The sequence below is a fragment of the Littorina saxatilis genome, linkage group LG7, assembly GCF_037325665.1.
Source record: "Littorina saxatilis isolate snail1 linkage group LG7, US_GU_Lsax_2.0, whole genome shotgun sequence".
NCBI classification, from domain to species: Eukaryota; Metazoa; Mollusca; class Gastropoda; order Littorinimorpha; family Littorinidae; genus Littorina; species Littorina saxatilis.
This window is the reverse complement of record NC_090251.1, coordinates 18,160,039-18,182,802: the sequence shown is the minus strand read 5'-3', so window position 1 is coordinate 18,182,802 and position 22,764 is coordinate 18,160,039. Positions and strand designations below refer to the sequence as shown.

The 22,764-nt window shown below is 41.7% G+C and overlaps 1 protein-coding gene across 1 annotated transcript; it reads left to right on the top strand.

Moving 5' to 3' along the window:
* Positions 1-9,384: 9,384 nt before the first annotated feature.
* LOC138970836 (glutamine amidotransferase-like class 1 domain-containing protein 1) lies at positions 9,385-22,623 on the top strand. The gene is made up of 8 exons (XM_070343384.1): positions 9,385-9,445; positions 10,291-10,367; positions 11,407-11,512; positions 13,147-13,254; positions 14,054-14,151; positions 14,529-14,622; positions 14,932-15,043; positions 18,620-22,623. The coding sequence occupies exons 1-8, from the start codon at positions 9,394-9,396 to the stop codon at positions 18,660-18,662; spliced, it is 690 nt and encodes a 229-aa protein (XP_070199485.1). The 5' UTR covers positions 9,385-9,393; the 3' UTR covers positions 18,663-22,623.
* The last annotated feature ends 141 nt before the right edge of the window (positions 22,624-22,764 follow it).

The window sequence follows — 22,764 nt, the reverse complement described above, 5'->3', positions numbered from 1 at the left end:
TGTCCGGTGAGACTTGTGTTTAACAAGCATTTAGCTCGCAAAATGTAAAGTAAACATTTGGTTCAGTTTGCATGATGCTTCATTGATGAAATAAAATGGATTTGAGTACTGGAAAGGACTGCATGATTACAGTGGAAGGCTCTCCGACTTAGGACTTCCTGTCCCTATCCCCCCTCTCCACCCCCTCCCGCCTCCCCCCCGGCCCCATTTAAGGACTTACCCCCCGCGGGTTGGGGGGAGTCCCATATTGGTTGGGAGAGAAAGAATTTACCCGATGCTCCCCAGCATGTCGTAAGAGGCGACTAACAGATTCTGTTTCTCCTTTTACCCTTGTTAAGTGTTTCTTGTATAGAATATAGTCAATTTTTGTACAGATTTTAGTCAAGCAGTATGTAAGAAATGTTAAGTCCTTTGTACTGGAAACTTGCATTCTCCCAGTAAGGTCATATATTGTACTACGTTGCAAGCCCCTGGAGCAAATTTTTGATTAGTGCTTTTGTGAACAAGAAACAATTGACAAGTGGCTCTATCCCATCTCCACCCTTCCCCCGTCGCGATATAACCTTCGTGGTTGAAAACGACGAAAAACACCAAATAAAGAAAGAAAGAATTTAAGGACTTTGATTTTTTTCTTCAGATTTTGTTTTGTTCGTAACATCTATAAATTCAAATATTCCCATTTTAGGACTCCCTACCTTGACCTGAATAACATTTTTAGATTTTTTAGTTCTGAAAAGAGAGGTTTCTTTGTTCACATGCCTATACCTATATATTATATCTAATAAGATAGTTTTCCATTTTATTTGACAAAGGAAGTGTCATGTTGACTTTATGTGGAAAAGAATATTGCTCACAAACGACTGTTTCATTCTTTCATATTTTTGTGTTTCAGTCATCTGTTATACGGTAATATATTATGAAGGTATTTCATCTGCCTTTCACTCACTTGTTGTTCTATGGTGTTTGACTGCGAAAGTCATTGTGTTGTGTGACTTTGAAATCACTTTACTCTTTATTCCTCTGTGAACCTGGTGATATAATATCGTTTCTCGAAGTGCAACTATTAATGCAGTGAAAAAAACATACACAAAAGGAATAAAAACCATTGCATAGAACTTTTAGAGCTGCTGACAGTATTGAAAAGATATTCATTTTTTGTTGGTCCCTCTGCAGTTAGAGAGGGATGCTATACGAACAGTCTTTGACAATGAAAAAACTACTAAGCCTGTTAATTTTAACACAATGCCTCAAGTATCTACAATACAAAGTGTGTCTGTTACCCTGATCTCTGTTGGGGATTGTAAATTATAAGATTGTCTTCTTTGTTAAATTTACAAGTTTCAAAACATTAACTGTTTGAGTGTTTCATCTTTTTACTGTTATCCCTGCTGTTATGAATCTTCACATGCCTATACCAGTGATTTTCATGTTGTTGAACACATTTGTGCATTGCATTGCAGTCTGTTTCTGATTTCCTGCATCATTCCTCTGTTGGGCTGTGTGCAGTGAATATACTGTGTGTGTTACGGGGCTTTCCCCCTTCCTTCATGATTTTGTACTACATTTTATAATAATTGTATAGCGAGTACAATTTTAATGACTGAAAGGATTTCTTCTGTATTGACAAGAAGAATTGTGAGGGGGAGGGAGAGAAAGAGGAAATAGAGAGAGAGAGATAAAGAGAGAGATTGTGTGTGTAACATGGGGAAGGGATTTCAGATTGATTGTGCTCTGTAATATATTATGTTCAGTGTCTTTTTAACACCTCTGAGCTTTGAAAGCACAGCTGTAGAGCACATTGTTGCAATATTTGAATTATCTCACCCTTGGATGAATAGTTATATTATCTCATATATATATACTAGAATGAATACCCGCTTCGCCGGGTAGCCGGCTTTGCCGGGAAGAAGTACTTAGAGCCGTACGCCGGCTTCGCCGGGTCCGAACAATGGACCCGCCAAGCTCGCCAAGCTTAGGTCCCTCCCAGATTCGTGGAATGGGAACAGCACGAAAATGATTCAGTGGCCATAATGCCATTCCTGACCATATCGAGTCCCATCCTTGTCGACGAATGTAACCGTGTTCATCACCTTTGGAGGCGAACTCCACTCAAACAGGACTGAGCAAGTTAGAGCTTCTGAAAGGAAGGCCAGTACATAAAATTACACAAAAGCCGCCAGACCACATCACAAACAGAACTGAAAAATGCACAGGTGTTGCTCACATAGAGACACACACACACACACACACACACACAAAAACACAGAGAAGCCGTATCTATAGAGAGATAGATGACAGTGTATTTTTCGCGCGGCTATAAATTGATTCGACCTTTGCACTTTGACAGTGAGGATAATTTACGGGTCCAATTTACGTTCTGGACACTGCGTTGACCTTCTAAAAATAGTAACAGTAACAGAACGCCGGGAATATCCGAAGACGCTCCTTGTCACACAAAAGTGCACCAAACGAAGGAAGGGAGGTAAACGCTGAAAACTTGGAGAAGATGAGAAGATAAGGAAGAGTTACTTATAATGGTGAAATGAACACAAAAACTAAAATCATTTCAGCGCTGCGCGCTGAGAGCACGTGTTGAAATATCTCATCGATGATATTGTGTCCGGGGTGTAGCTGAATACGGTGTCCAAATTTGAAAAAGATCCACCGAGAACTTTGGCTTTGGTGTGTCGGTATGGGGGCCCTGGTAGCTGAGGTGGAACCAAAATAGCTGAGGTGGAACCAAAATCGGTTCCGCGCTGCGCGCTGAGAGCACGTGTTGAAATATCGACCAGGTTGTGTCGTGTCCCGGGTCTACCTGAATATGCCCACCAAATTTGAAGCAGATCCATCGAGAACTTTGGCCGTGCATCGCGCACAGACAGATACACAGACACACAGACACACAGACACACAGACACACAGACACTAGTCGTATATATATATAGATATATATAGATATATATATATACTAGATGAATACCCGGCTTCGCCGGGGTGAACCGCGAGACAGAGACAGACAGCGGGGCGGTTCACCACAATCACCTTTGAAGGCGAAGTCCTCTCAAACGGGATTGAGAATTGTAGAGCTTATTTCTAAGCCCTATATTAATTGTTATGGCTTCTCAAAGGCCAGAACATACAGACAAACAAAATCCGCCAGACCCCATCACAAACAGAACTCTACAATCCACAGGTGTTGCCTCCACACACACACAGACAGACACACACACACACACACACACACACACACACACACACAGACAGACAGACAGACAGACACTCTCTTTTATTTATATGTATAGATGTATAGATATATATATAAATATATAGAGATAGATGACAGCGGATTTTTCGATAAATAGATTCGACCTTTGCACTTTTACAGTGAGGACAACTTGGTTACACGGGTACATGCAAGGAAAGCCCACAACTTCTAAGGCGAACAACTCTGCAGAGTCTGCTGTGAAGGGCGACGGTAGTCTCCCTGTCACATTCGACCCCCTTTGAATGAACTTTGTCCCCAAAGTTCCGAACCATGGACCCGCCAAGCTTAGGTCCCTCCCAGGTTGGTGGAATGGGAACAGCACGAAAATGATTCAGTGGCCTGAACATTTCATGTCGAGTCCCATCCCTGTCGACAACGCCAAATGTAACTGAGTGCTGAAACACCACAATCACCTTTGAAGGCGAAGTCCACTCAAACGGGATTGAGAATTTTAGAGCTTATTTCTAAGCCCTATAATAACTGTTATGGCTTCTCAAAGGAAGGCCCGAACATACAGACACACCAAAGCCGCCAGTCCACATCACAAACAGAACTCTACAATCCACAGGTGTTGCCCACACACACACACACACACACACACACACACACACACACACACACACACACACACAGAAGCCGTATATGTATATGTATATCTATAAGATAGATGACAGTGTATTTTTCGCGTGGCTATAAATTGATTCGACCTTTGCACTTTTACAGTGAGGACAACTTACGGGTGCAAGGAAAGCGTTCTGGACAGTGCAGTGACATTCTAAAAATAGTAACGTAGTAACGGGAATATGGATTGACGCCACACGAAAGAAGGGAGATAAACGCAAAACACTGGAGAAGATAAGGAAGAGTTAGTGGGAATGGATCTGGGAAGATGAACAGAAAAACCAAAATCGGTTCCGTGCTGCGCGCTGAGAGCACGTGTTGAAAATTCTCATCAACCAGGTTGTGTCCGGGGTCTACCTGAATATGCCCACCAAATTTGAAGCAAATCCATCGAGAACTTTGGCTTGGCATAGCGAACACACACACACACACACACACACACACACAGACACAAGTCGTATATATATATATATATTCTTTTACTTACTCATTCGTATGTATTTTAAGCCATTGATAGTTTTCTCAAAACCAAGTTGGTGTATTATAAAAAATAAAATAAAAAGTCCGTTTTCATTGTTATTTTTTGTTGTGTAATGCTTTTATTTAACCTTTGTAGTGAATTCATGCTGAAGATGATTTGCAAGACACAATTCATGATTGAGCACCACAACATTTCTTGCTATGAGTTCATGTGTGTAAATTTTTATCAAGCTAATTGTGGGTAATAGAGTAATCATTGTGATGGTCTTGTGATGATAATCGATACATGTACTACAAATACCGGTAATTTTGTTGGCTCTTCACAATGACAATAGACGAATATGCTTATTCTGTGAAAGGGTGAAAAATAAACTGTTACTTTGAATTGATAAGTTCCAAGTTTTCTTGTGTGTGTGTGTGGATTTGTGTGTGTGTGGATTTACATTTGTATAGATGTGTCTGTGTGTAAGGACTGGGTGGCCGAGTGGTAACGCACTTGCGCTCGGAAGCGAGAGGTTGCGAGTTCGACCCTGGGTCAGGGCGTTAGCCTAGGTGGTGGGTTCAAGTGCTAGTCTTTCGGATGAGACGAAAAACCGAGGTCCCTGTAGTGATAACATCCTGACTCTCAACTGCTGACAACTTTCCAGTCACCTTTCGGCAGGTACTGCTTCAAGCGTTTACCCTTTGGACTGTCCGTGTCACAAGACATCTTCCAGCTGAAGATGGACCAGATCCTGGAGCAAGTGGACGGGACAGTTGGCATCGCCGACGACGTTGCTGTCTACGCAAAGACCAACGAAGAACATGACAAGATCATCCACAACCTCTTCAAAGTTGCAGCTGAGAATGGTCTAGTTTTCAACTCAGAAAAGTGTACCATAAAGACAGACTCCATTACATTCTTCGGCATGAAGTACGACACCAATGGAGTGCACCCTGACCCTGAGAAGGTAACAGACCTTCACAACATGGCAACCCCGACCAACAAAAAGGAACTCCAGACGTTCCTCGGGTTCATCCAATTCCTTGCGCCATTCATCCCCAAACTCTCGGAGAAATCTGCAGTTCTGAGGGACCTCTTGAAGAATGACGTCCCCTTCATCTGGGAGAGTCATCACCAAGCAAGCATTGAGAAGATCAAGGAAGCAATCTCAGAAACATCAACCCTGAGATACTTTGACACCTCCAAGACTCCGACACTGCAGACAGATGCAAGCATCAAAGGCCTTGGAGCCAGCCTAATCCAGGACCAACAGCCCATCGCATATGCTTCCAAATCACTTTCAGATGCAGAAACACGGTATGCCTGCATTGAAAGAGAACTCCTGGCAGTTGTCTTTGGAGTCCAAAGATTTCACACCTATCTCTTTGGGAGACCATTCAAGGTCGTCACAGACCACAAGCCCCTGGTGATGATCTTGAACAAACCCCTCACATCAGCTCCTCCACGACTCCAGCGAATGCTGCTGAAACTACAGGGCTACAATTTCGTTATGGAGTATCAACCTGGTTCAACCATGGCACTGGCGGACACCCTGTCGAGACTGCCAAGTGCAAAGAACCTGCAGGAGATTGACCTCGACATACGGGTCAGCATGGTGCGGTTCAGTTCGGAACGTACCAGCCGCATTCGCGCAGCAACCGAGGACAATGCAACCTGCCGCCAGCTGACTAGTACGATCGTGACAGGATGGCCAGACACTCTCCAGGAAGTACCACCAGCCATCAGAACATTTTGGCATTTCAGAGACGAGTTAGCTATTGAAGACGGGCTCATCCTGAAAGGACAACGCTTGCTCATCCCAGAATCACAACGGGAAGACATCATGGAACAACTCCATTATGGTCACCAAGGCATCGAGAAGACGCGACTTCGTGCCAGAGAATCTGTCTTCTGGCCTGGAATCAACAAGGACATTGAGCAGAGAACCAAGTCATGCCCCATCTGCCAGGAGCACAAACCATCGCAGTCCCCTGAGTCCCTCATGCCACATGAGGTGCCCAGTCGCCCATGGGAGACCCTTGGAACAGACCTGTTCAGACTCCATGGCTATGAGTATTTGCTGCTCACTGACTACTACAGCAAGTACTTCATCGTCAGAAAGCTTGCTGGTGACGCAACTAGCAACACTGTCATCAGAGCACTAAAGCAGATGTTCTCTGAGCATGGCATTCCCAGCAAGCTGATAAGTGACAACGGCCCCCAATTCTCATCGGACGCCTTCGTCACATTTGCAAGAGAGTGGGCATTCGACCACATAACCTCTTCCCCCAGATACCCCAGATCCAACGGTATGAGTGAGAGACACGTGCAGACAGTCAAGGATGCTCTACAGAAGGCCAGCCAAGCCAGAACTGATCCTGACCTTGCCCTTCTATGTCTGCGCACCACCCCTCTGTCCTCATCTATTCCAAGTCCCCTCGAAATCCTGACAGGAAGAAAAGCACGATCCAACATGCCCATAAAGCTGAACTCTCTCCCAAACTCAATCAGAGAAGAGCTTCAAGATCGCCAGAACGTACAGAAGATGTACCACGATCGGCATGCCAAAGACCTGCCAGTCCTTCAGCCTGGTCAACAAGCCCGTGTCCAGGACTACCAGACAGGGAAATGGATCCCAGCTACCGTCACCGGACCGAGGGCGGAGCCAAGGTCGTACCAGCTTGCCACGCAACAAGGACAGATGCTCAGGAGGAACAGAGTCCACATCAGAGACGTTCCCCAAGCAGTAGAGGCTACACCCAAACCACCACAACAAGAACCTCTACAACAGCAGCTTCCTTCACAAGCGGGAGCTACAACAACCCGATCAGGCCGAATCGTCAAAGCCCCGCAGAAATTAGACCTGTAGACTCACCGTTTCTATTTGCAGAAACAGATATCCACAGGACTGTTGTAGTGAAGAACAGTAACATATAGTGTAAAAAAATCTTGCAGTCATACGGATACACTTGAACAGACCAACAGTGATATTGCTACTAGAATATAGTGCATATTCAGTTGCGACTCTCCACAGGACTGCAATTTAGGAAATTCCAGTCTCTGGCATGGCTAGCAGATAACGTGCCCCTAGTCAGCTCCCACCAGTAATAGATAACAGATGCCAGTAGCTGGACCCAGACTCTGTACAAACACTACTGCCGTATCTCTCTTTAGGCAGTGCAAAGGAATGCACAGAAAAACTGACATTTGAAGATTTAAAATATTAATGGTTATGATCATTAGAACTTCATGATTGGTGTTACTTAATACATTGGTATCATGTAAAGACTATGTGTTTAAAAGGCTATGGTTTGCCTACATTGCAATGTTTATTACCTAGTACAGCAAAATTACAAATACACCCAATCAACTTTAAAAAAAACCTTATTAATAAACAATAGTCTTTTTCTTAAGAAGGGAGATGTAGTGATATCTGCATGCTCACTAGTCATGGTTATCCATACTGCCTGGCCACACAGCCAGCCTCAGTTTTATCCCTGCCTTCTGCAGCAGTCTGCATTCAGCTATCACAGTGAACAGTCTCTTGCTTCAGTACTCTCTACTTTGTGCTTGTGTTTAACCTTACCTTTTAGTCTTATATTCAATACAGTGTAATCATTACTATACACGCCTTCACAGTGTTGTCTATGTGTGTGAGTGTCATACTACACATACATCATATCATTACAGTCCCTTCGTGTACACTACATTGGGGTGTGCACGTTAAAGATCCCACGATTGACAAAAGGGTCTCTCCTGGCAAAATTGTATAGGCATAGATAAAAATGTCCACCAAAATACCCGTGTGACTTAGAATAATAGGCCGTGAAAAGTAGGATATGCGCCGAAAGGGCTGCGATCTGCTGGCCGATGTGAATGCGTGATGAGTATTGTGTAAAAAAATTCCATCTCACACGGCATAAATAAATCCCTCCGCCTTGAATATGTGCGCGATATAAATTGCATAAAAGAAAAATAAAAAAAATAAAAAATAAATCCCTGCGCACAGAACTGTACCCACGGAATACGCGCGATATAAGCCTCATATTGATTGATTGATTGTCCTAGTCTCTCTGTGTGTGTATGTGATGTGTGTGTGTGTGTGTGTGTGATGTGATTGATGTGATGTGTGGTGATATGTGATGTGATGTGATGTGGTGATGTGATGTGTGTGTGTTAGTGATGTTTGTGATGTGATGAGTGTGTGTGATGTGTTGTGTGTGTTGTATGTGGTGTGTGTGTGTGTGTGTGTGACACATGGGGCAGATACAACATGTGGGAGTCTCGAACAACTGAAATTGGACCTGCAGCAAGGCACAGAAAGCTCAAATAAAGATGTTCCCCCAAACACACATACACATACACACGGAGCCAGATTTTATTCTCACACACCCTCAGTTTTGATTAACAAATGCACAGTTTCGAATGTCACTTTTATATTGTTTACATATATATAACTTTATAAGATCAAAACAAGCATTGATACGAATGAGATAAAAGCCACACACAGACAAAATATAACAAATTGGAAGATAGTTGTTAATTGATAAAAAGATGTCACACGATCTAAGAGATACAACGCACATACAATTTTATTCAGTGGAGTGAGGAATTACTTCCCCTGAACTTGCCTGAGCTCTCTTTTGTCTATTTCAGTATTTGTTTTAAAAAGAAATCGTGTTCTTGTTCTTTCGTTTCAGTACAAAATATGGTAGAACATGTTGGTCGTTGTTTTATAAATATGGATCAACACACACACACACACACACACATGCATACACTCAGACATGATCTAAGGGAAACAACTTCATCAATTCTTCAATAAACGTGTAGAATTGCTTCCCCTGAATATATTTTTTCTTACTTTCCTTCTCTTTTTCATTTTCTCCAAAGCTTGCTCATCTCTTTACATAACAAAATATGGTAAGATAATGTCTTTGTATCTGTATTTCAAAACATTTCACACGTTTGGCAGTTAGTTAAATTTAATTTCTTGATAATGTAGTGTTCCAAATCCGATCCAGATTTTACACGAATTGTCAAAATGGCTGCTCCCAGAGGAAGTTGTCTTTTCGTCGTCAGTTCAGCTGTCGAAGGTGATTCTCAATTATTATTTTGCTGTCAAATATTTTAGTGTGCGCTCTTTGACAATTTAGAAAACAGAGCAGCTTATTTCGCGTGTGCCAGTTTGCAATTATAAATTAAACAAGAAATATGCAGCGGCGCTATTCGTGTTTTGAGAAAGGGGGCGTCTGCTACAGTATAGTTATATACTAAATTCTCTGGTTGATTTTACAAAGTTACACAAACATTCACACACACACACACACACACACACACACACCCACGCACGCACGCACGCACGCACACACACACACACACACACACACACACACACACACACACACACATCTGTTGATCAAATGACAGAAGTGGTTTTTCAACCTATTGTCACACACACAAAAACACACACACACACAAACACACACATTCTCATAAGGCACACACACACACACATGTACACACAAACAAACAAACACACTCCTTTATAACAACGTACAGTAGCATACATTGTTATTGACATTGTTTGTGTTTCTGAAAGGCGATTTGAAAAAAAACTAAAATGTTTAGTATCACCTGCATGGAGGTGTAGACTGTAAGGCAAGGGTACATGCCTCAACTGTTCTGACACAAGAGATTGTTGATTTGCTGTTTTGCCTCCACACGCAATGTTTCTGACAGCATATCTGACAGTACCTTACAGTTACAGTCTTGTTTTCTTGTTTTACTCTCCATGGGCAGCTTTGTATAAATGTTGACGTCAAACAACAGACTTCGAAACTCAGAATGTATACCTAGGATGCTTTGCAGCAGATTTTTTCTTCCCAGGAAAAGTAGATCTTGATAGTTTTAAGAAAATCTTGTCTCTTGATTTTTGCAGGTGTCTCTGCCCAGTCATTTCTCCAGTCTTACAGCCTGATAAGTCAAAGCTTTGCAATACAGCTTGCTTCACCAAATGTGAGTTTTTGTACCAGTACTCTAGCTGTCGCAAAGAACATCATATATATACTTCCTGTTTATTTATGCTCTGCTGAGTCATATGTTAACCAAATTATCAGCTGAAAATTGGCGTTAAAATTTGACTTTGTTTTGAGAAAGACTATTTTTTTCTATAATTTGTTTTTTCATTTTTTTTACAATTTTATTTTATGTATTTATTTTTGACTGTTAAACAGATCTATTATAAAAAAGTTGCACTATATTTTGTAAAGTTGTCAGATAAAGAAGGGTAAAATCCTACAAGAAATCTTCCAAGGGTCATTAATGTCCCAAACAAATAATCTCTTTGGTGTATATTTACTTTGAAAGGTGGAGGGGGAGGAGGGGAGGGGGGGAATCATTGTCTCTAACAAGCTGCTAGGTTAACACTTTCATCATCTCTACATATATACAGTGGTTAGGTTAACACTTTCATCATCTCTACATATATACAGTGGTTAGGTTAACACTTTCATCATCTCTACATATATACAGTGGTTAGGTTAACACTTTCATCATCTCTACATATATACAGTGGTTAGGTTAACACTTTCATCATCTCTACATATATACAGTGGTTAGGTTAACACTTTCATCACCTCTACATATATAATATATACAGTGGTTAGGTTAACACTTTCATCATCTCTACATATATACAGTGGTTAGGTTAACACTTTCATCATCTCTACATATATTACAGTGGTTATGTTAACACTTTCATCACCTCTACATATATACAGTGGTTAGGTTAACACTTTCATCACCTCTACATATATACAGTGGAACCCACCTTTTAAGACCTCCAAACAAGAAGAACAAGTCATAGAAGGGAAGGAGTCTAAAAAGGGAAGTAAATATACAGAGGTTATAGATATCGAAAGAAAACTCTGAAAACGTAGTCTTAAGTTAAAATAGGGAAGTCTTAGATGGGGGGGGGGGGGGGGGGGGGGGGGGGGGGAGTTTGTATTAAAAGGGGGTTCCAGTCTGTATGTGTCTATTCATGGTTGTGTTGCAGGGTCGGCAGGTAGAATACGTGCACCAGGATGACAGCAACAGACGGTGGTTCAATGAGTTCAGGTCAAAGTCAACATCTACACCCATAGGACTGGAAACAGTGGATGGTGTGCACCCTCATCGCTTCATTTCATTTTGCACTAGACCACCCCCTCCCTCCTCCCCTCCCAAAACCCACGCCCTTTTTTTAAGGCCTCTTAATTTAGCGTGTCATTAATTGGGCGAAGTCGACTATGTGAAGTATGCTTTCGGTAAAAAGATTTCGAAGTCTTCGCAAAGTCGACTTCAGGCTTAATCTTCTTTTTTCGATCGCCGATCACACTTGGAGTCCAGATCTTGAAATATAATTAGTGGTCCTCTGCAGCGCAGCCAATGGCCCGTACAGCTTGTGCAGGGACTCCGGCAATGGCCAGATTTCCTCTCTCAGCACCTGGTGGTTCCTGCAGTCTCGCAGGATGTGGGCCGTGTCCTGCTCTGCTTCTCCACAAGAACACATGGGGGAGGGCACAACATGCAGCTTCCCGTGGAGATGCTGGTTAAGTTTGTTGTGTCCCGTTCTCAGGCGGAAGATGACCACCTGCTGTGGTCTGGATAGCAGGTGGTAGCTGTCCTGTGGCTGGGGCGTCCTGTGCAGAGACTTAATGATGGTCTTCATCTCTGTCAGGCTCACAGGGTTGTTCAATTAAGGACCGCCTTATTCCTCCGAAGGCGGCGTATGGCTGCCTAAATGGCGGGGTAAAAATGGTCATACACGTAAAAGCCGTGGGAGTTTCAGCCCATGAACGAACAAACAAACAAGGACCGCCTTAAAAGACTCATGTAATATCAGGTCTGAAAAAGGGACCAGCCCCCGTGGCGCAGTGGTTAGCGCATCGGACTGCGGGCCGGGAAGATCGTGGTTCGAATCTCACAAGGGGAGCGTGGGTTTTTCGGGCCTCGGTCGACTCCAACCCAGAGTGGAAGTGCTACAGTTCCAATGGGAAGGCTGGGATCACACAGCCGAGTGTCATTCACTTCACGAATGCGGATGCGGTTGTGAGGGTGCCCAGGTGTCTGACCAACATTGGTCGACTCAGAAAGCGCAAAAATGAAAAACTTGTCTCGGCTCTTGTGACCCTTCCTGCTCAAGGCTCTCATGGTGACCTTGGTCTCAGTGGTCCTGTTCCATCCATCCCTGAATATTCTGCTGCCAGCCTTCAACGTATGATGCTCCGGGGGGCCGACGGAAGAACGCAGTGGCGGTCTGCTCTCTGAGGAGACGCTCACTCAGTCTGACTCCGCGACTTAACAGTCAATGTCGTCAGTAGGAGGCTTAGTAGGTAGCGGCCTGTGTCCAGTGCCCGGGAACAGGACCAATACTGAACACCGTCGAAGTGACACAGCAGCAGTGCAGTGTCATCCTCCGAGGGTAGCCTACCGCAGCGGCCTGACATCCTTCCCTGGAGCGTCTGTAATTCGACAAGTCTGGCGGCGGAACGAAGTTCGGGGGTGGATGTTGCAGTGAGTGCTGGGACGGGGCGGCGTGAGAACGATCTGGGAGAAGGAACAAGCGTCGGGGCAAGCAAGAGAAGAGAGGATGAAAAGAATAAATAAAAGATAAAAAAATAAAAACAGATGAGGGAAACAAAGTTCTGTTCTTGTGACAGTCTTCGTGTTAACAAAGATGTTAATGTGTTGTGCTTAATTGTTTCTTTTCTGCTTTGTATATAATTATAATCATTTGCTAACGTGTGTGTTTCAGTTAATCGTTATTCAGCCATGCTGATCCCAGCATGCCCTGGGGCAGTTCACGACCTCGCCAACAACACAGATCTAGGCCAACTCATTGCACATTTTGTGGCTGAGAAAAGTAAGTTTATTCAATATTCAAATCACCCCAAGCCGTATTCCCTAGTATTTTTTTTACATTTAGTCAATATTGACTAAATGTTTTAACATTGACGGGGAATCGAGACGAGGGAGGTGGTGTATGTGTGTGTGTGTGTGTGTGTGTGTATGAATGTGTGTGTAGAGCGATTCGGAGAAAAGTTCTCGACCGATTTTCATGAAATTTCACATGAGAGTTCCTGGGTATGATATCCCCAGATGTTTTTTTCCTTTTTTAGATAAATGTCTTTGATGACGTCATATCCGTCTTTTTGTGAAAGTTGAGGCAGCACTGTCACGCCCTCATTTTTCAATCAAATTGATTGAAATTTGGTCAAGCAATCTTTGACGAAGTCCGGACTATGGGATTGAATTTCAATTTTAAAATGATTGCACCGTATTTCTCAATTTCTTTTGAATTAAAAAATATATACATATGTCATGTTTACTCTAAAAATGTGCTTAGAATGACAGAAAATAGGTCAAGTAAGTACTACATTCGCACGCTATGCGGAGACAACGTGACCCATCTCCGTCTTTGGGTGTGGTTAGTCGAGACTATCTTAATATATTCTCGGTGATGACTGTTTTTTGGTGTTAATCTGTTACTTTGATGCCGACAGCTTGACTAACTTTTTATATAGCTTCACACGACTTGTTTCACATTGCAGTGAAATCCATAAGTCTCGGGGTAACAAAATCAAGTAGTATTGTTGCAGGCAATGAAAATATTGTAAATTTGAATTTAGAATACATTGTGTATACTTATGTTTGTTTTTCAGAGCCCATTTGTGCCATAGGGATGGGTGTGGCAGCATTGTGCTGTGCCAGGAAGGACGATGGAAAGTCTTGGCATCTAGGAGAATACTGCATGACAGCTGTGAGTTACACGAGCAACCACTTTCTGCAAAGCAAACAGAGCATAGTTTCAGAGTGTAGGAATGAAACGACAGAAACTAAAAAACAAACAAACAAAATAAATAGCCACAACTGCATTTTACAAGGGTGCAAAATCTGGTTGCCTGTGTGTTAGTATTTTGCTGTCACTGCAGTTTGAATATACATGTACAGACTTTATGCATATCATGTCTGTGAATTGCTTTATGTGTTTACTGCAACACATTTAAATTTGTCATATGAGATAATAAAGATGTCTTATGTCTAATGTAATTAAATTTTGAACTTTGTTTGACATTCCAGTCTTTAAAATGTGTCTGAATGCAACAGGCTTAGCAGCAGATTTCCTTTGTGTTTCAGCCTTCGGTGTTTGAGTTAGCTCACCTTCCAGAATTCTCATCTTTACCTGTTATACCTGAAGACTTTATCAAGGACCACGGAGGGAAGTATGCAAGTAAGTAAAAATGTTATGCCGACCAGCAAAAACATTTCTGTCTAAAAGAGTGTATGTGTGAATGTGTGTGCGTGTGTGTATGTGTGTTTGTTTGTGTGTGTGTGTGTGTGTGTGTGTGTGTGTGTGTGTTACATTACAATTTTACAGCACTTTCAGAAAACTTTAAAGTCCAGGAATGTATATACTCATTTAAAACAGAAAATACAAAATAAAAACTTTTGTCACATAGCATCCCAACAGCAATTTTAGGGTATATACAGGTCTACAACACTGAAACTGTTATCTATAATGCTTTGATATGTTTCGCAGGTAGTGAAAACAATGCTGTGCACATAGTTGTGGACCGTCACCTCATCACAGGACAGAATGAGGCCTCCACCCTCACCGCTGTCCAAAACCTCATTCTCATGTGCACTCAAAAGTAGGTTGTGATAGTCAAACAAGATGCTTTTCTTTTGCGGGGTTTGAAGAAATGTTGTCACCAAGGACACTGTGTTGTGTATCTTGGCTGTTGGCTTAAAACCATGCATGATGATATTTTTTGTTTGTTACCAGTAAGCTGATGGTAAAGTGTTTCTTCTCATTTAGATTTATTTGTTTAAAACCATAATCATATTTTGAGTAGTTTTGTCACAAATATACCCACTGCTTTATGTAATTTGTGATGAACTTTGAACATCCCACCAATTTAGCGCTGTTCGTGTTTGTTCTGCTGTGTTTACTGTCTTGTGCATTTTTGTCTCCCATGAACAATCAACGTACATCCTTATCCCCCTTGTGACTCTTTCACAGTATAATCTCAGAGTGTCCCCATCGTCACGCACCTTTTCACACCATTCTCATCACAATGCTCTGACGTTAATCAACACACATATTCACCCTTAATTGTTACTCTTTTGGTATTATATATGTGACCCTCCACCACGGAATGAGTCGCATGTCACCTTTGCATGATTTTCATATTTTTACATTTTTCTAAAGAGTTTTTTATGCTCTATCCACCCCCCGCGGGTTAGGGGGAGTCCCATATTGGTTGGGACGAGAAAGAATTTACCCGATGCTACCCAGCATGTCGTAAGAGGCGACTAACGGTTCTGTTTCTCCTTTTACCCTTGTTAAGTGTTTCTTGTATAGAATATAGTCAATGTTTGTAAAGATTTTAGTCAAGCAGTATGTAAGAAATGTTAAGTCCTTTGTACTGGAAACTTGCATTCTCCCAGTAAGGTCATATATTGTACTACGTTGCAAGCCCTTGGAGCAATTTTTTGATTAGTGCTTTTGTGAACAAGAAACAATTAACAAGTGGCTCTATCCCATCTCCCCCCTTTCCCCTATCCCATCTCCCCCCTTTCCCCGTCGCGATATAACCTTGAATGGTTGAAAACGACGTTAAACACCAAATAAAGAAAGAAAGAATGCTCTATCCAGCGGTGAAAACCGTTTTTAGAAAAGAGCGAAAACTGTTATAAGCCTGTGACTAAGGTGACCCTCACACTGTTACCAGACACTCCCCGGACTTTTATTAAGCCTAGCGCAGAACCGCGCGAGGTGACATGCGACTCATTTCGTGGTGGAGGGTCACATATATGTATACAGTGGTACCTGCCATGAAAGGACACCCTTGGGACCAGCCACAAGTGTCCCTACATTGCAGGTGTCCTTTCATGACAGGAATACTTTGGTAGAGATAATATAAAAAGGGACAAGAGAATGTGTCCTTTTTAAGGGAGGTGTCCTCTCATGGGAGGGTCCACACATCGCAGGTACTGCTGTATATATACACCACACGGATATTAATGTGCAAGCTACTCTTACATTAATTGTGTTCCATGGGTTTCTCAATGAATCTAATTCAATCTTTCAACATATCTGGAAGTACAGTGTAATTGCATATCTGGGTTAGAATTCTGTCAGCAAAATGAAAAGAGAAAATGTTGTTGTTGTTGCTGTTGGTGTTGATGTCTTTGTTGTTGTTGTTGTTGTTGTAAAAATCTAGCATGTCTTGTGTAAGTCACACCTTGAAAGGCTGATCGATTTATTTTTCTTACAAAGTAGGGCACCTGCAAAACCATCCATGGAAGGCTATTTGATCACCCCTCATCCCTCCCCACCATTCCCCCTTACAACAAAACACCTCCACTACCTCATTTTTAGAGGAAGAATAGTGTATTGGTTGTATTGTATGTGGGAGATTTTAGCATGACATCACTGCCTTTTCCAGCTAGTCATTCGGAAGTTGTCTTTTTCTTTCTGGGTGGTAAATGTGTGTACTATGATATTATCGCAAAAAAGTGAGTAATTGATAGCAGATGTTCCATCATTAAAATGGCCGCGCTTGTTTTAGCTTTATGATATATATGTTGTGGTGAATATGTCCAGAACAAATACTCAGCTGTTTACTTAATTTTTATTGTAGTCATTTGTGTTGTGGCAATTGGTTTCAGGACTGTCTCTTTGTTTTTTGGTCTTTGAATAATCCATGAGTCGGTTATGTAGGGTGGTTGGTTTTGTCAAGTGTGATAGACAATTATTCAGCTGCTATGAAGACTTTTCTTGAATAAGTAAGACTGCAAAAGAGGGGGGGGGGGGGGGGGGGGAGAGAGAGACAGAGACAGAGAGAGATAGACATGACTTTAGCATGCTTGTATTGCTTCTCTGCATGCATCCACATTTCAGAAAGTGTGTGTGTGTGTGAGTGTGTGTGTGTGTGTGTGTGTGTGTGTGTGTGTGTGTGTGTGTGTGTGTGTGTGTGTGTGTGTACTTAAGAAGCAAGTACTTTTTAAAACAACTCCTGTATGCATACATATATGCATGTTCCATAGAGGAATTAGGGACTCTCCAGTCATCCCATTTGCAGTATTTGCATGCTTGTACAATGTACTTGATCTAGTTACCTGTTTAATGAAGTATTTCCTTTTCCTTTTAACAAAGCATGGACAATGTGCTGGTTCAGTGTGTGAGTTAGTTGTCTTTTTCATGGTTTAATTGTGTGACTTTTTTTTTTTAAATCTTTATTGTCATTAACCTTTCCTTCCAACTCTCTCTGACTCCCTTTCTGTTTTTTAAATTTTCTCTGTTGTATGTATCTGATATAGTACATTGTAATGTAGTTTAGATTTTATTTTACTGTTTTTGTTTATCTCATTGGGCTTTCTCTTCCAATTTGTTGTTCTGAAAGATCACAGGCATATAATTAGTTGTCACCGCATGTTCTGAAGCACATGATGCTATAAAGATTGAAAGTAGTTATAGTTCGGGATGCTTTAGATTCACTTTGTGTTTCCTCATAGACAAAAAATCCACTTTGTTGTCTTCAAGTTTGAATGATCATAAGTAACACACTGTTGGAGAAAGCCATGCATGTTGACAATAACGTGGTTAAAAATCACTTACTAGTCTACAGGGGGCCCGGCTCGTTACTCCCCCGGCTCGTTACTCCCCCTTACTTAGGGTTAGGGTTAGTAACAAGCCGGGGGAGTAACGAGCCGGGGGAGTAACGATACGGGGGAGTAACGAGATGCTCCCGTCTACAGGAATATTTTCCATGTTCTTTTATGAGAAAAAGTGGTGCCTGCGACAAAAGCATACCATTGAGACCAAGCAAAAGTGTCCCTACATTGTAGGTGGCCTTTCATGATAGGTATACTTTGGTAAAGATGATAGCCAAAGTGACAACGGAAGATCACATATCCTCTCATCGGAGGGGCCTGGCCTTGCAGGTATCGCTGTGCCTGATCTATTTATGCATGAATTTGCATGACCTTGTATGTGTGCCCAATGGTTTGGTTGGAGGGAGGAAAAAAACCATTTCAGTTCTTGTGAAGTTGTTGCCGTTTCCCTCTGGTGTTTTTTCTTTTTTCCTTTTTGTTTTGTTTGTTGTTCTTTTGTGCTTTTGTGTTTTGTGTGTGCATGTGTTGATTTTGTTAGTTTTTGCATGATTTTTAAACATTTGGGTTCTGCATGCATGGTGTTTTTATTTTGGTGTTTGGTTTTTCAGGCAGAAGCCGCGAGTCCCTTCCACTAACAAGTTTCAACACTAACACGTACACCTCCACGCGTGGTATTCGGCACCCATGTGTATAATCTGCTACGTGTGTTCCTCTGGTCAACTTGACACTTTTTTCTCTTCTTTTTTTTTTGGTGTTCAACTATTTTATATTTTTGTCAGAAATGTTTTGTATGGCTTAAAGGCACAGAACTTCCAGTGAAGCTCAACAGTGTTACTCATCCTCTCAGATGTGTGCAGGCTGTTACATGGCATTAAGACCAGCCCTCCACATGGACACACACCACACAGCAACAGCCTGGCTGGTTCATGTTCACAGTTCAAATGTTTTGATTCATTAATTTTGCAGATTGGAACTAATGGCTTTTAAGAAATTTAGTGTAACCTAGTGCCAAATGTAGCCGAGTGTCCCTTTCTCTCTCTATAAACTCAAACAGTCAAAACAATTGACACCGGTTATATTACCCAGTTCTTTTATTTCCAAACGATGTTGTGGGGAAAATGTGGGAAAAATGGAGGGTTTACAGTTACACCAACAAAAACTTCTTACAATCTTCTAAATTCTTTCACAAAAAGACACACAAATAAACAATAACAATACAGAGATCCTAATCTAGAGCAGAGTCCGATCAACCATTCCCCTTTTTCTTACAGGCGAGAATAGGCGAGATTGGGAAGTGGGGCAAGGAAGTACCGTTTCTTGGGCACATCTCGCCGCGAGTGACGCTAGAATTCTCGCCTCGAACGCTAGGTAGCTTTGGGCTTGCTCGCTTGGCAAGAAAACATGGCAGCCACGCAGCTGACCATCCGATCGTTTTTTACCGACCAGTGCAGACGACCTTTTCGGAATCAACCAATGGTGTTTAGTTCTTGCGTAGCTAGCCATTAAACCGTTTCATAGACAATCTCGCCTCCTAGCTTCGCGAGCGGCTAGCCGAAAGAATATCTCGCCTGAAAGAAACACGCGTCAGGTCACCGAACCGAACTAACATGCGGAACAATACTTTCAAAAATATTCTTAGAACATCCTCTCCAGAAATAGATCCACACTCTAGAATTAGAACACGACAAAACAGACAATACCCTGAATCCTTACTCTAAACTCTGTTCTAACCCTAACAATCTTCAATCTACTGAATCTCAATCTACAAAAACCAATCTACCAAATCTAACTGAACCCCACTAAACCTAACAAAACTAGTCTAACGAAACCCCATCTAACGAAACCTAGTCTAACGAAACCCCGTCGCACATTCCGCCCACTCTGCAAAACCCAGAATGCACGCCGTAAGCATACATAGACAACTCAACAATTTCAACCAGCACAAACTAAATCCTCTAACAACAACAAAACACATCATTCCTTCTAGATAACATGCCTACAATACAGTTCTTTCAAACACTCAAACGGTTTTCTAAAACATTCAATAAACAAAACAATTTTCCGGAACATTTGACTCACAAAACAATCTACTTGAACATTCAAATAAATCCTCCCAAAGCATGTCACAACCCGCATACTTTAATGCTGTTTTACCCATTGTATAAAAAGAATAACATATGAATAACATACCCGTCACAGAAAATTCACATTGCTGTTCCAGAGGGGTGTCAGGTACCAAAAAACGGTCATTTTCCAGAGGGGTGTCAGGTACCAAAAAACTGTCATTTTACCAATGCAAATCCGCCAGACCATTTCAAAACAGACAAAGCACAGTCTCGGAAACCTGAAGGGATCCCCGATAGTACAGGTTTGAATCCTCGATAGCACAGAGGTACCATGAGTTCTCCAGTTTACGGATACGCAAAAGTACATGTGTACCGTAACTGTCGTTCAGTCACAAGCTCACATAAGTCTCACACAATATTGCAGCTCTGCACCGGAAGCAGCTTGGCTGTTGGTGTTTGGTTTGTGTCAAAGTAGGGGGATGGTCTTATCCCATGTCAAAACCTAGCCAGATCTGATGTGGTGAGCGAGATTATTTACTTGAGAAGGACTGTGCCTGTCTTTATTAAGCAGTGATCACTTTCCGTGGTGATGCTACAGTGGAACCCCCCTTTTAAGACCTTCAAAAATCTGAGAAAATCAGGTCTTAAAAAGGAGGGAGTCTTAAAATGGGTTGTAAATTAACAAAGGTTATATATGAACAATAAACTAAGAAAACAGGGTCTTAAAAGAGGAGTCTTAATGTAGGGGGTCTTAAAAGGGGGGTTAAGTTCCACTGTAATTGGCTTTCCTACTTCAGTCTGAAAGGCTGGCGTTTGAAGCTAGTGACAGAATTATTTGAAACATTCACGTTTTGACAGTAAAATTAAATTGAATAAAGTTTGAAAAAATCATACCCCCAAATAAAAAATCCCAAATCCCAAAACAATTACCAACAACAGCAAAACAATCTCTGTGATACTGTTATAAAGGTTTGGGCAGGGATCAGCTCAGAATCAAACTACAGTTTCTTTTCATGAAACCTATGACACATTTTTAATCTGTCAGAATTGATAGGTCTGATAGTTCATGAGTCCAAAAAAAGAATGCGCCACTGAGACTGAAGTAAGTTGTTCCTCCTCTCAAAAAAGAGTGTGCTGCGAGAATTCCTGAAGATTCTTTATGCATTATATATGCATGTCTATACAGTGGTACGTGCATTGAAAGGACACCCTGCATCGCAGGTGACCTATCTGTCAAGACAGGTATATTTTGGTCAAGATAATAGACAGATGAACTGAAGGAAGTGTCCTTTATTGAGAGGTGTCCTGACATTGCAGGTACCACTGTATGCCTGTTTGGGAGAAGTAGAACAATGACGCCTGGCCTTAGACATAGGTTTGGTTTTTGGAGAAAGAGGCTTGTAAGTTAATTGTTGTTTTTGTTTATTATTGCCAGCTTTCCTACCTACCCCCCCCCCCCCCCCCCCCCCCCCATCCCCGTTCTGAAGCTACATTCTGTTTTGAGGACTTTGTCCTGTGCGCCTATTTGTTTTCTTTGAGTGAATAGTATCCATCAGCAAATATTTGGAACCCAAGGGGCCATTTTATTCAACCTCTAATATGCTTTCCACTCTCTTCCTCTAGTATGGAGTGTTTGATGTAAAAATCGTATCTTGCTTCTGCCAAATTTCTGTTTCCCCAGTGTTATCCTGCTTTCTGTATTACTCTTTCTGGCTCACTTCTGAGAGACATTTGATATTAGAAAACTCCAAAACAAAGAGCAAAACCTTTTTCACTTTCAGACGTCTCCCGAAAGTTAATACTGCATTGTTTACTTTCATTGACCAGAAAATCAAAACTATGTTCTTTTATTGATGTGTATGTTGTCATGAAATCTTGTGAATACATTTTATCTGGGCAGGTTACTTTTCTGATTTTATTCCTGCACCTGTATTTTTTCAAGAAAAAAATGTTGTTGAGGTTTTCTGTTGGTCAGTCAATGTGAAAATGTAATTGCTTGATTCATGTCTTTATATCTTTGAATGTGATTTTCATGATTTATTTATTTATTAAGGAGATTTCTATAGCGCATAACTAAAAGCACTATGATTACATGTGTACCTGGTGCAAATGATCATAGTGTGTGTGTGCCAGTATGTGTGTGTGTGTGTGTGCACGCATGTGTGTGTGCATGATTGTGTGTGTGTTCAAAGAGGGAAAATGTGGTATGGAACTGTTAGGCATTTGAGGGTGTGTGTGTGAGAGAGAGAGGTCAAATCAAATCTGATCTGAGAGAGAGAGAGTGTGTATGTAAAATCACGTGTACAACTTTCAAGCACCAGCTTTTCGTTTAGATGTGTAGGTCGGTGAAATATAATGTTATCATTTTCCAGTCCTTATTGAATTGGCCAAAGACATGGTTTTTTTCTGAATGGAAAGTCTACGGTTCCAACTGTCATTTTATGTGAATGTTTATGGCTGAATGAAGACAAGTTTTTGTGAAAAGATCATTTTGTTGTCATTTGTGTGAAATGTTCAGTGTACATTAAATTTGACATCTCAATCTTTGTCCAAGGTTTACCCTTGTTTTATGCAATTTTGATTGTGTGTGATGTTTGTGTGTGTCTGTGCGCAAGTCACTGTTTGAGTGTGTGTTGTGAATGTCTGCGTGTCCGTGTGTGTGGATGTTCAGCTCAAGACCTTTCATC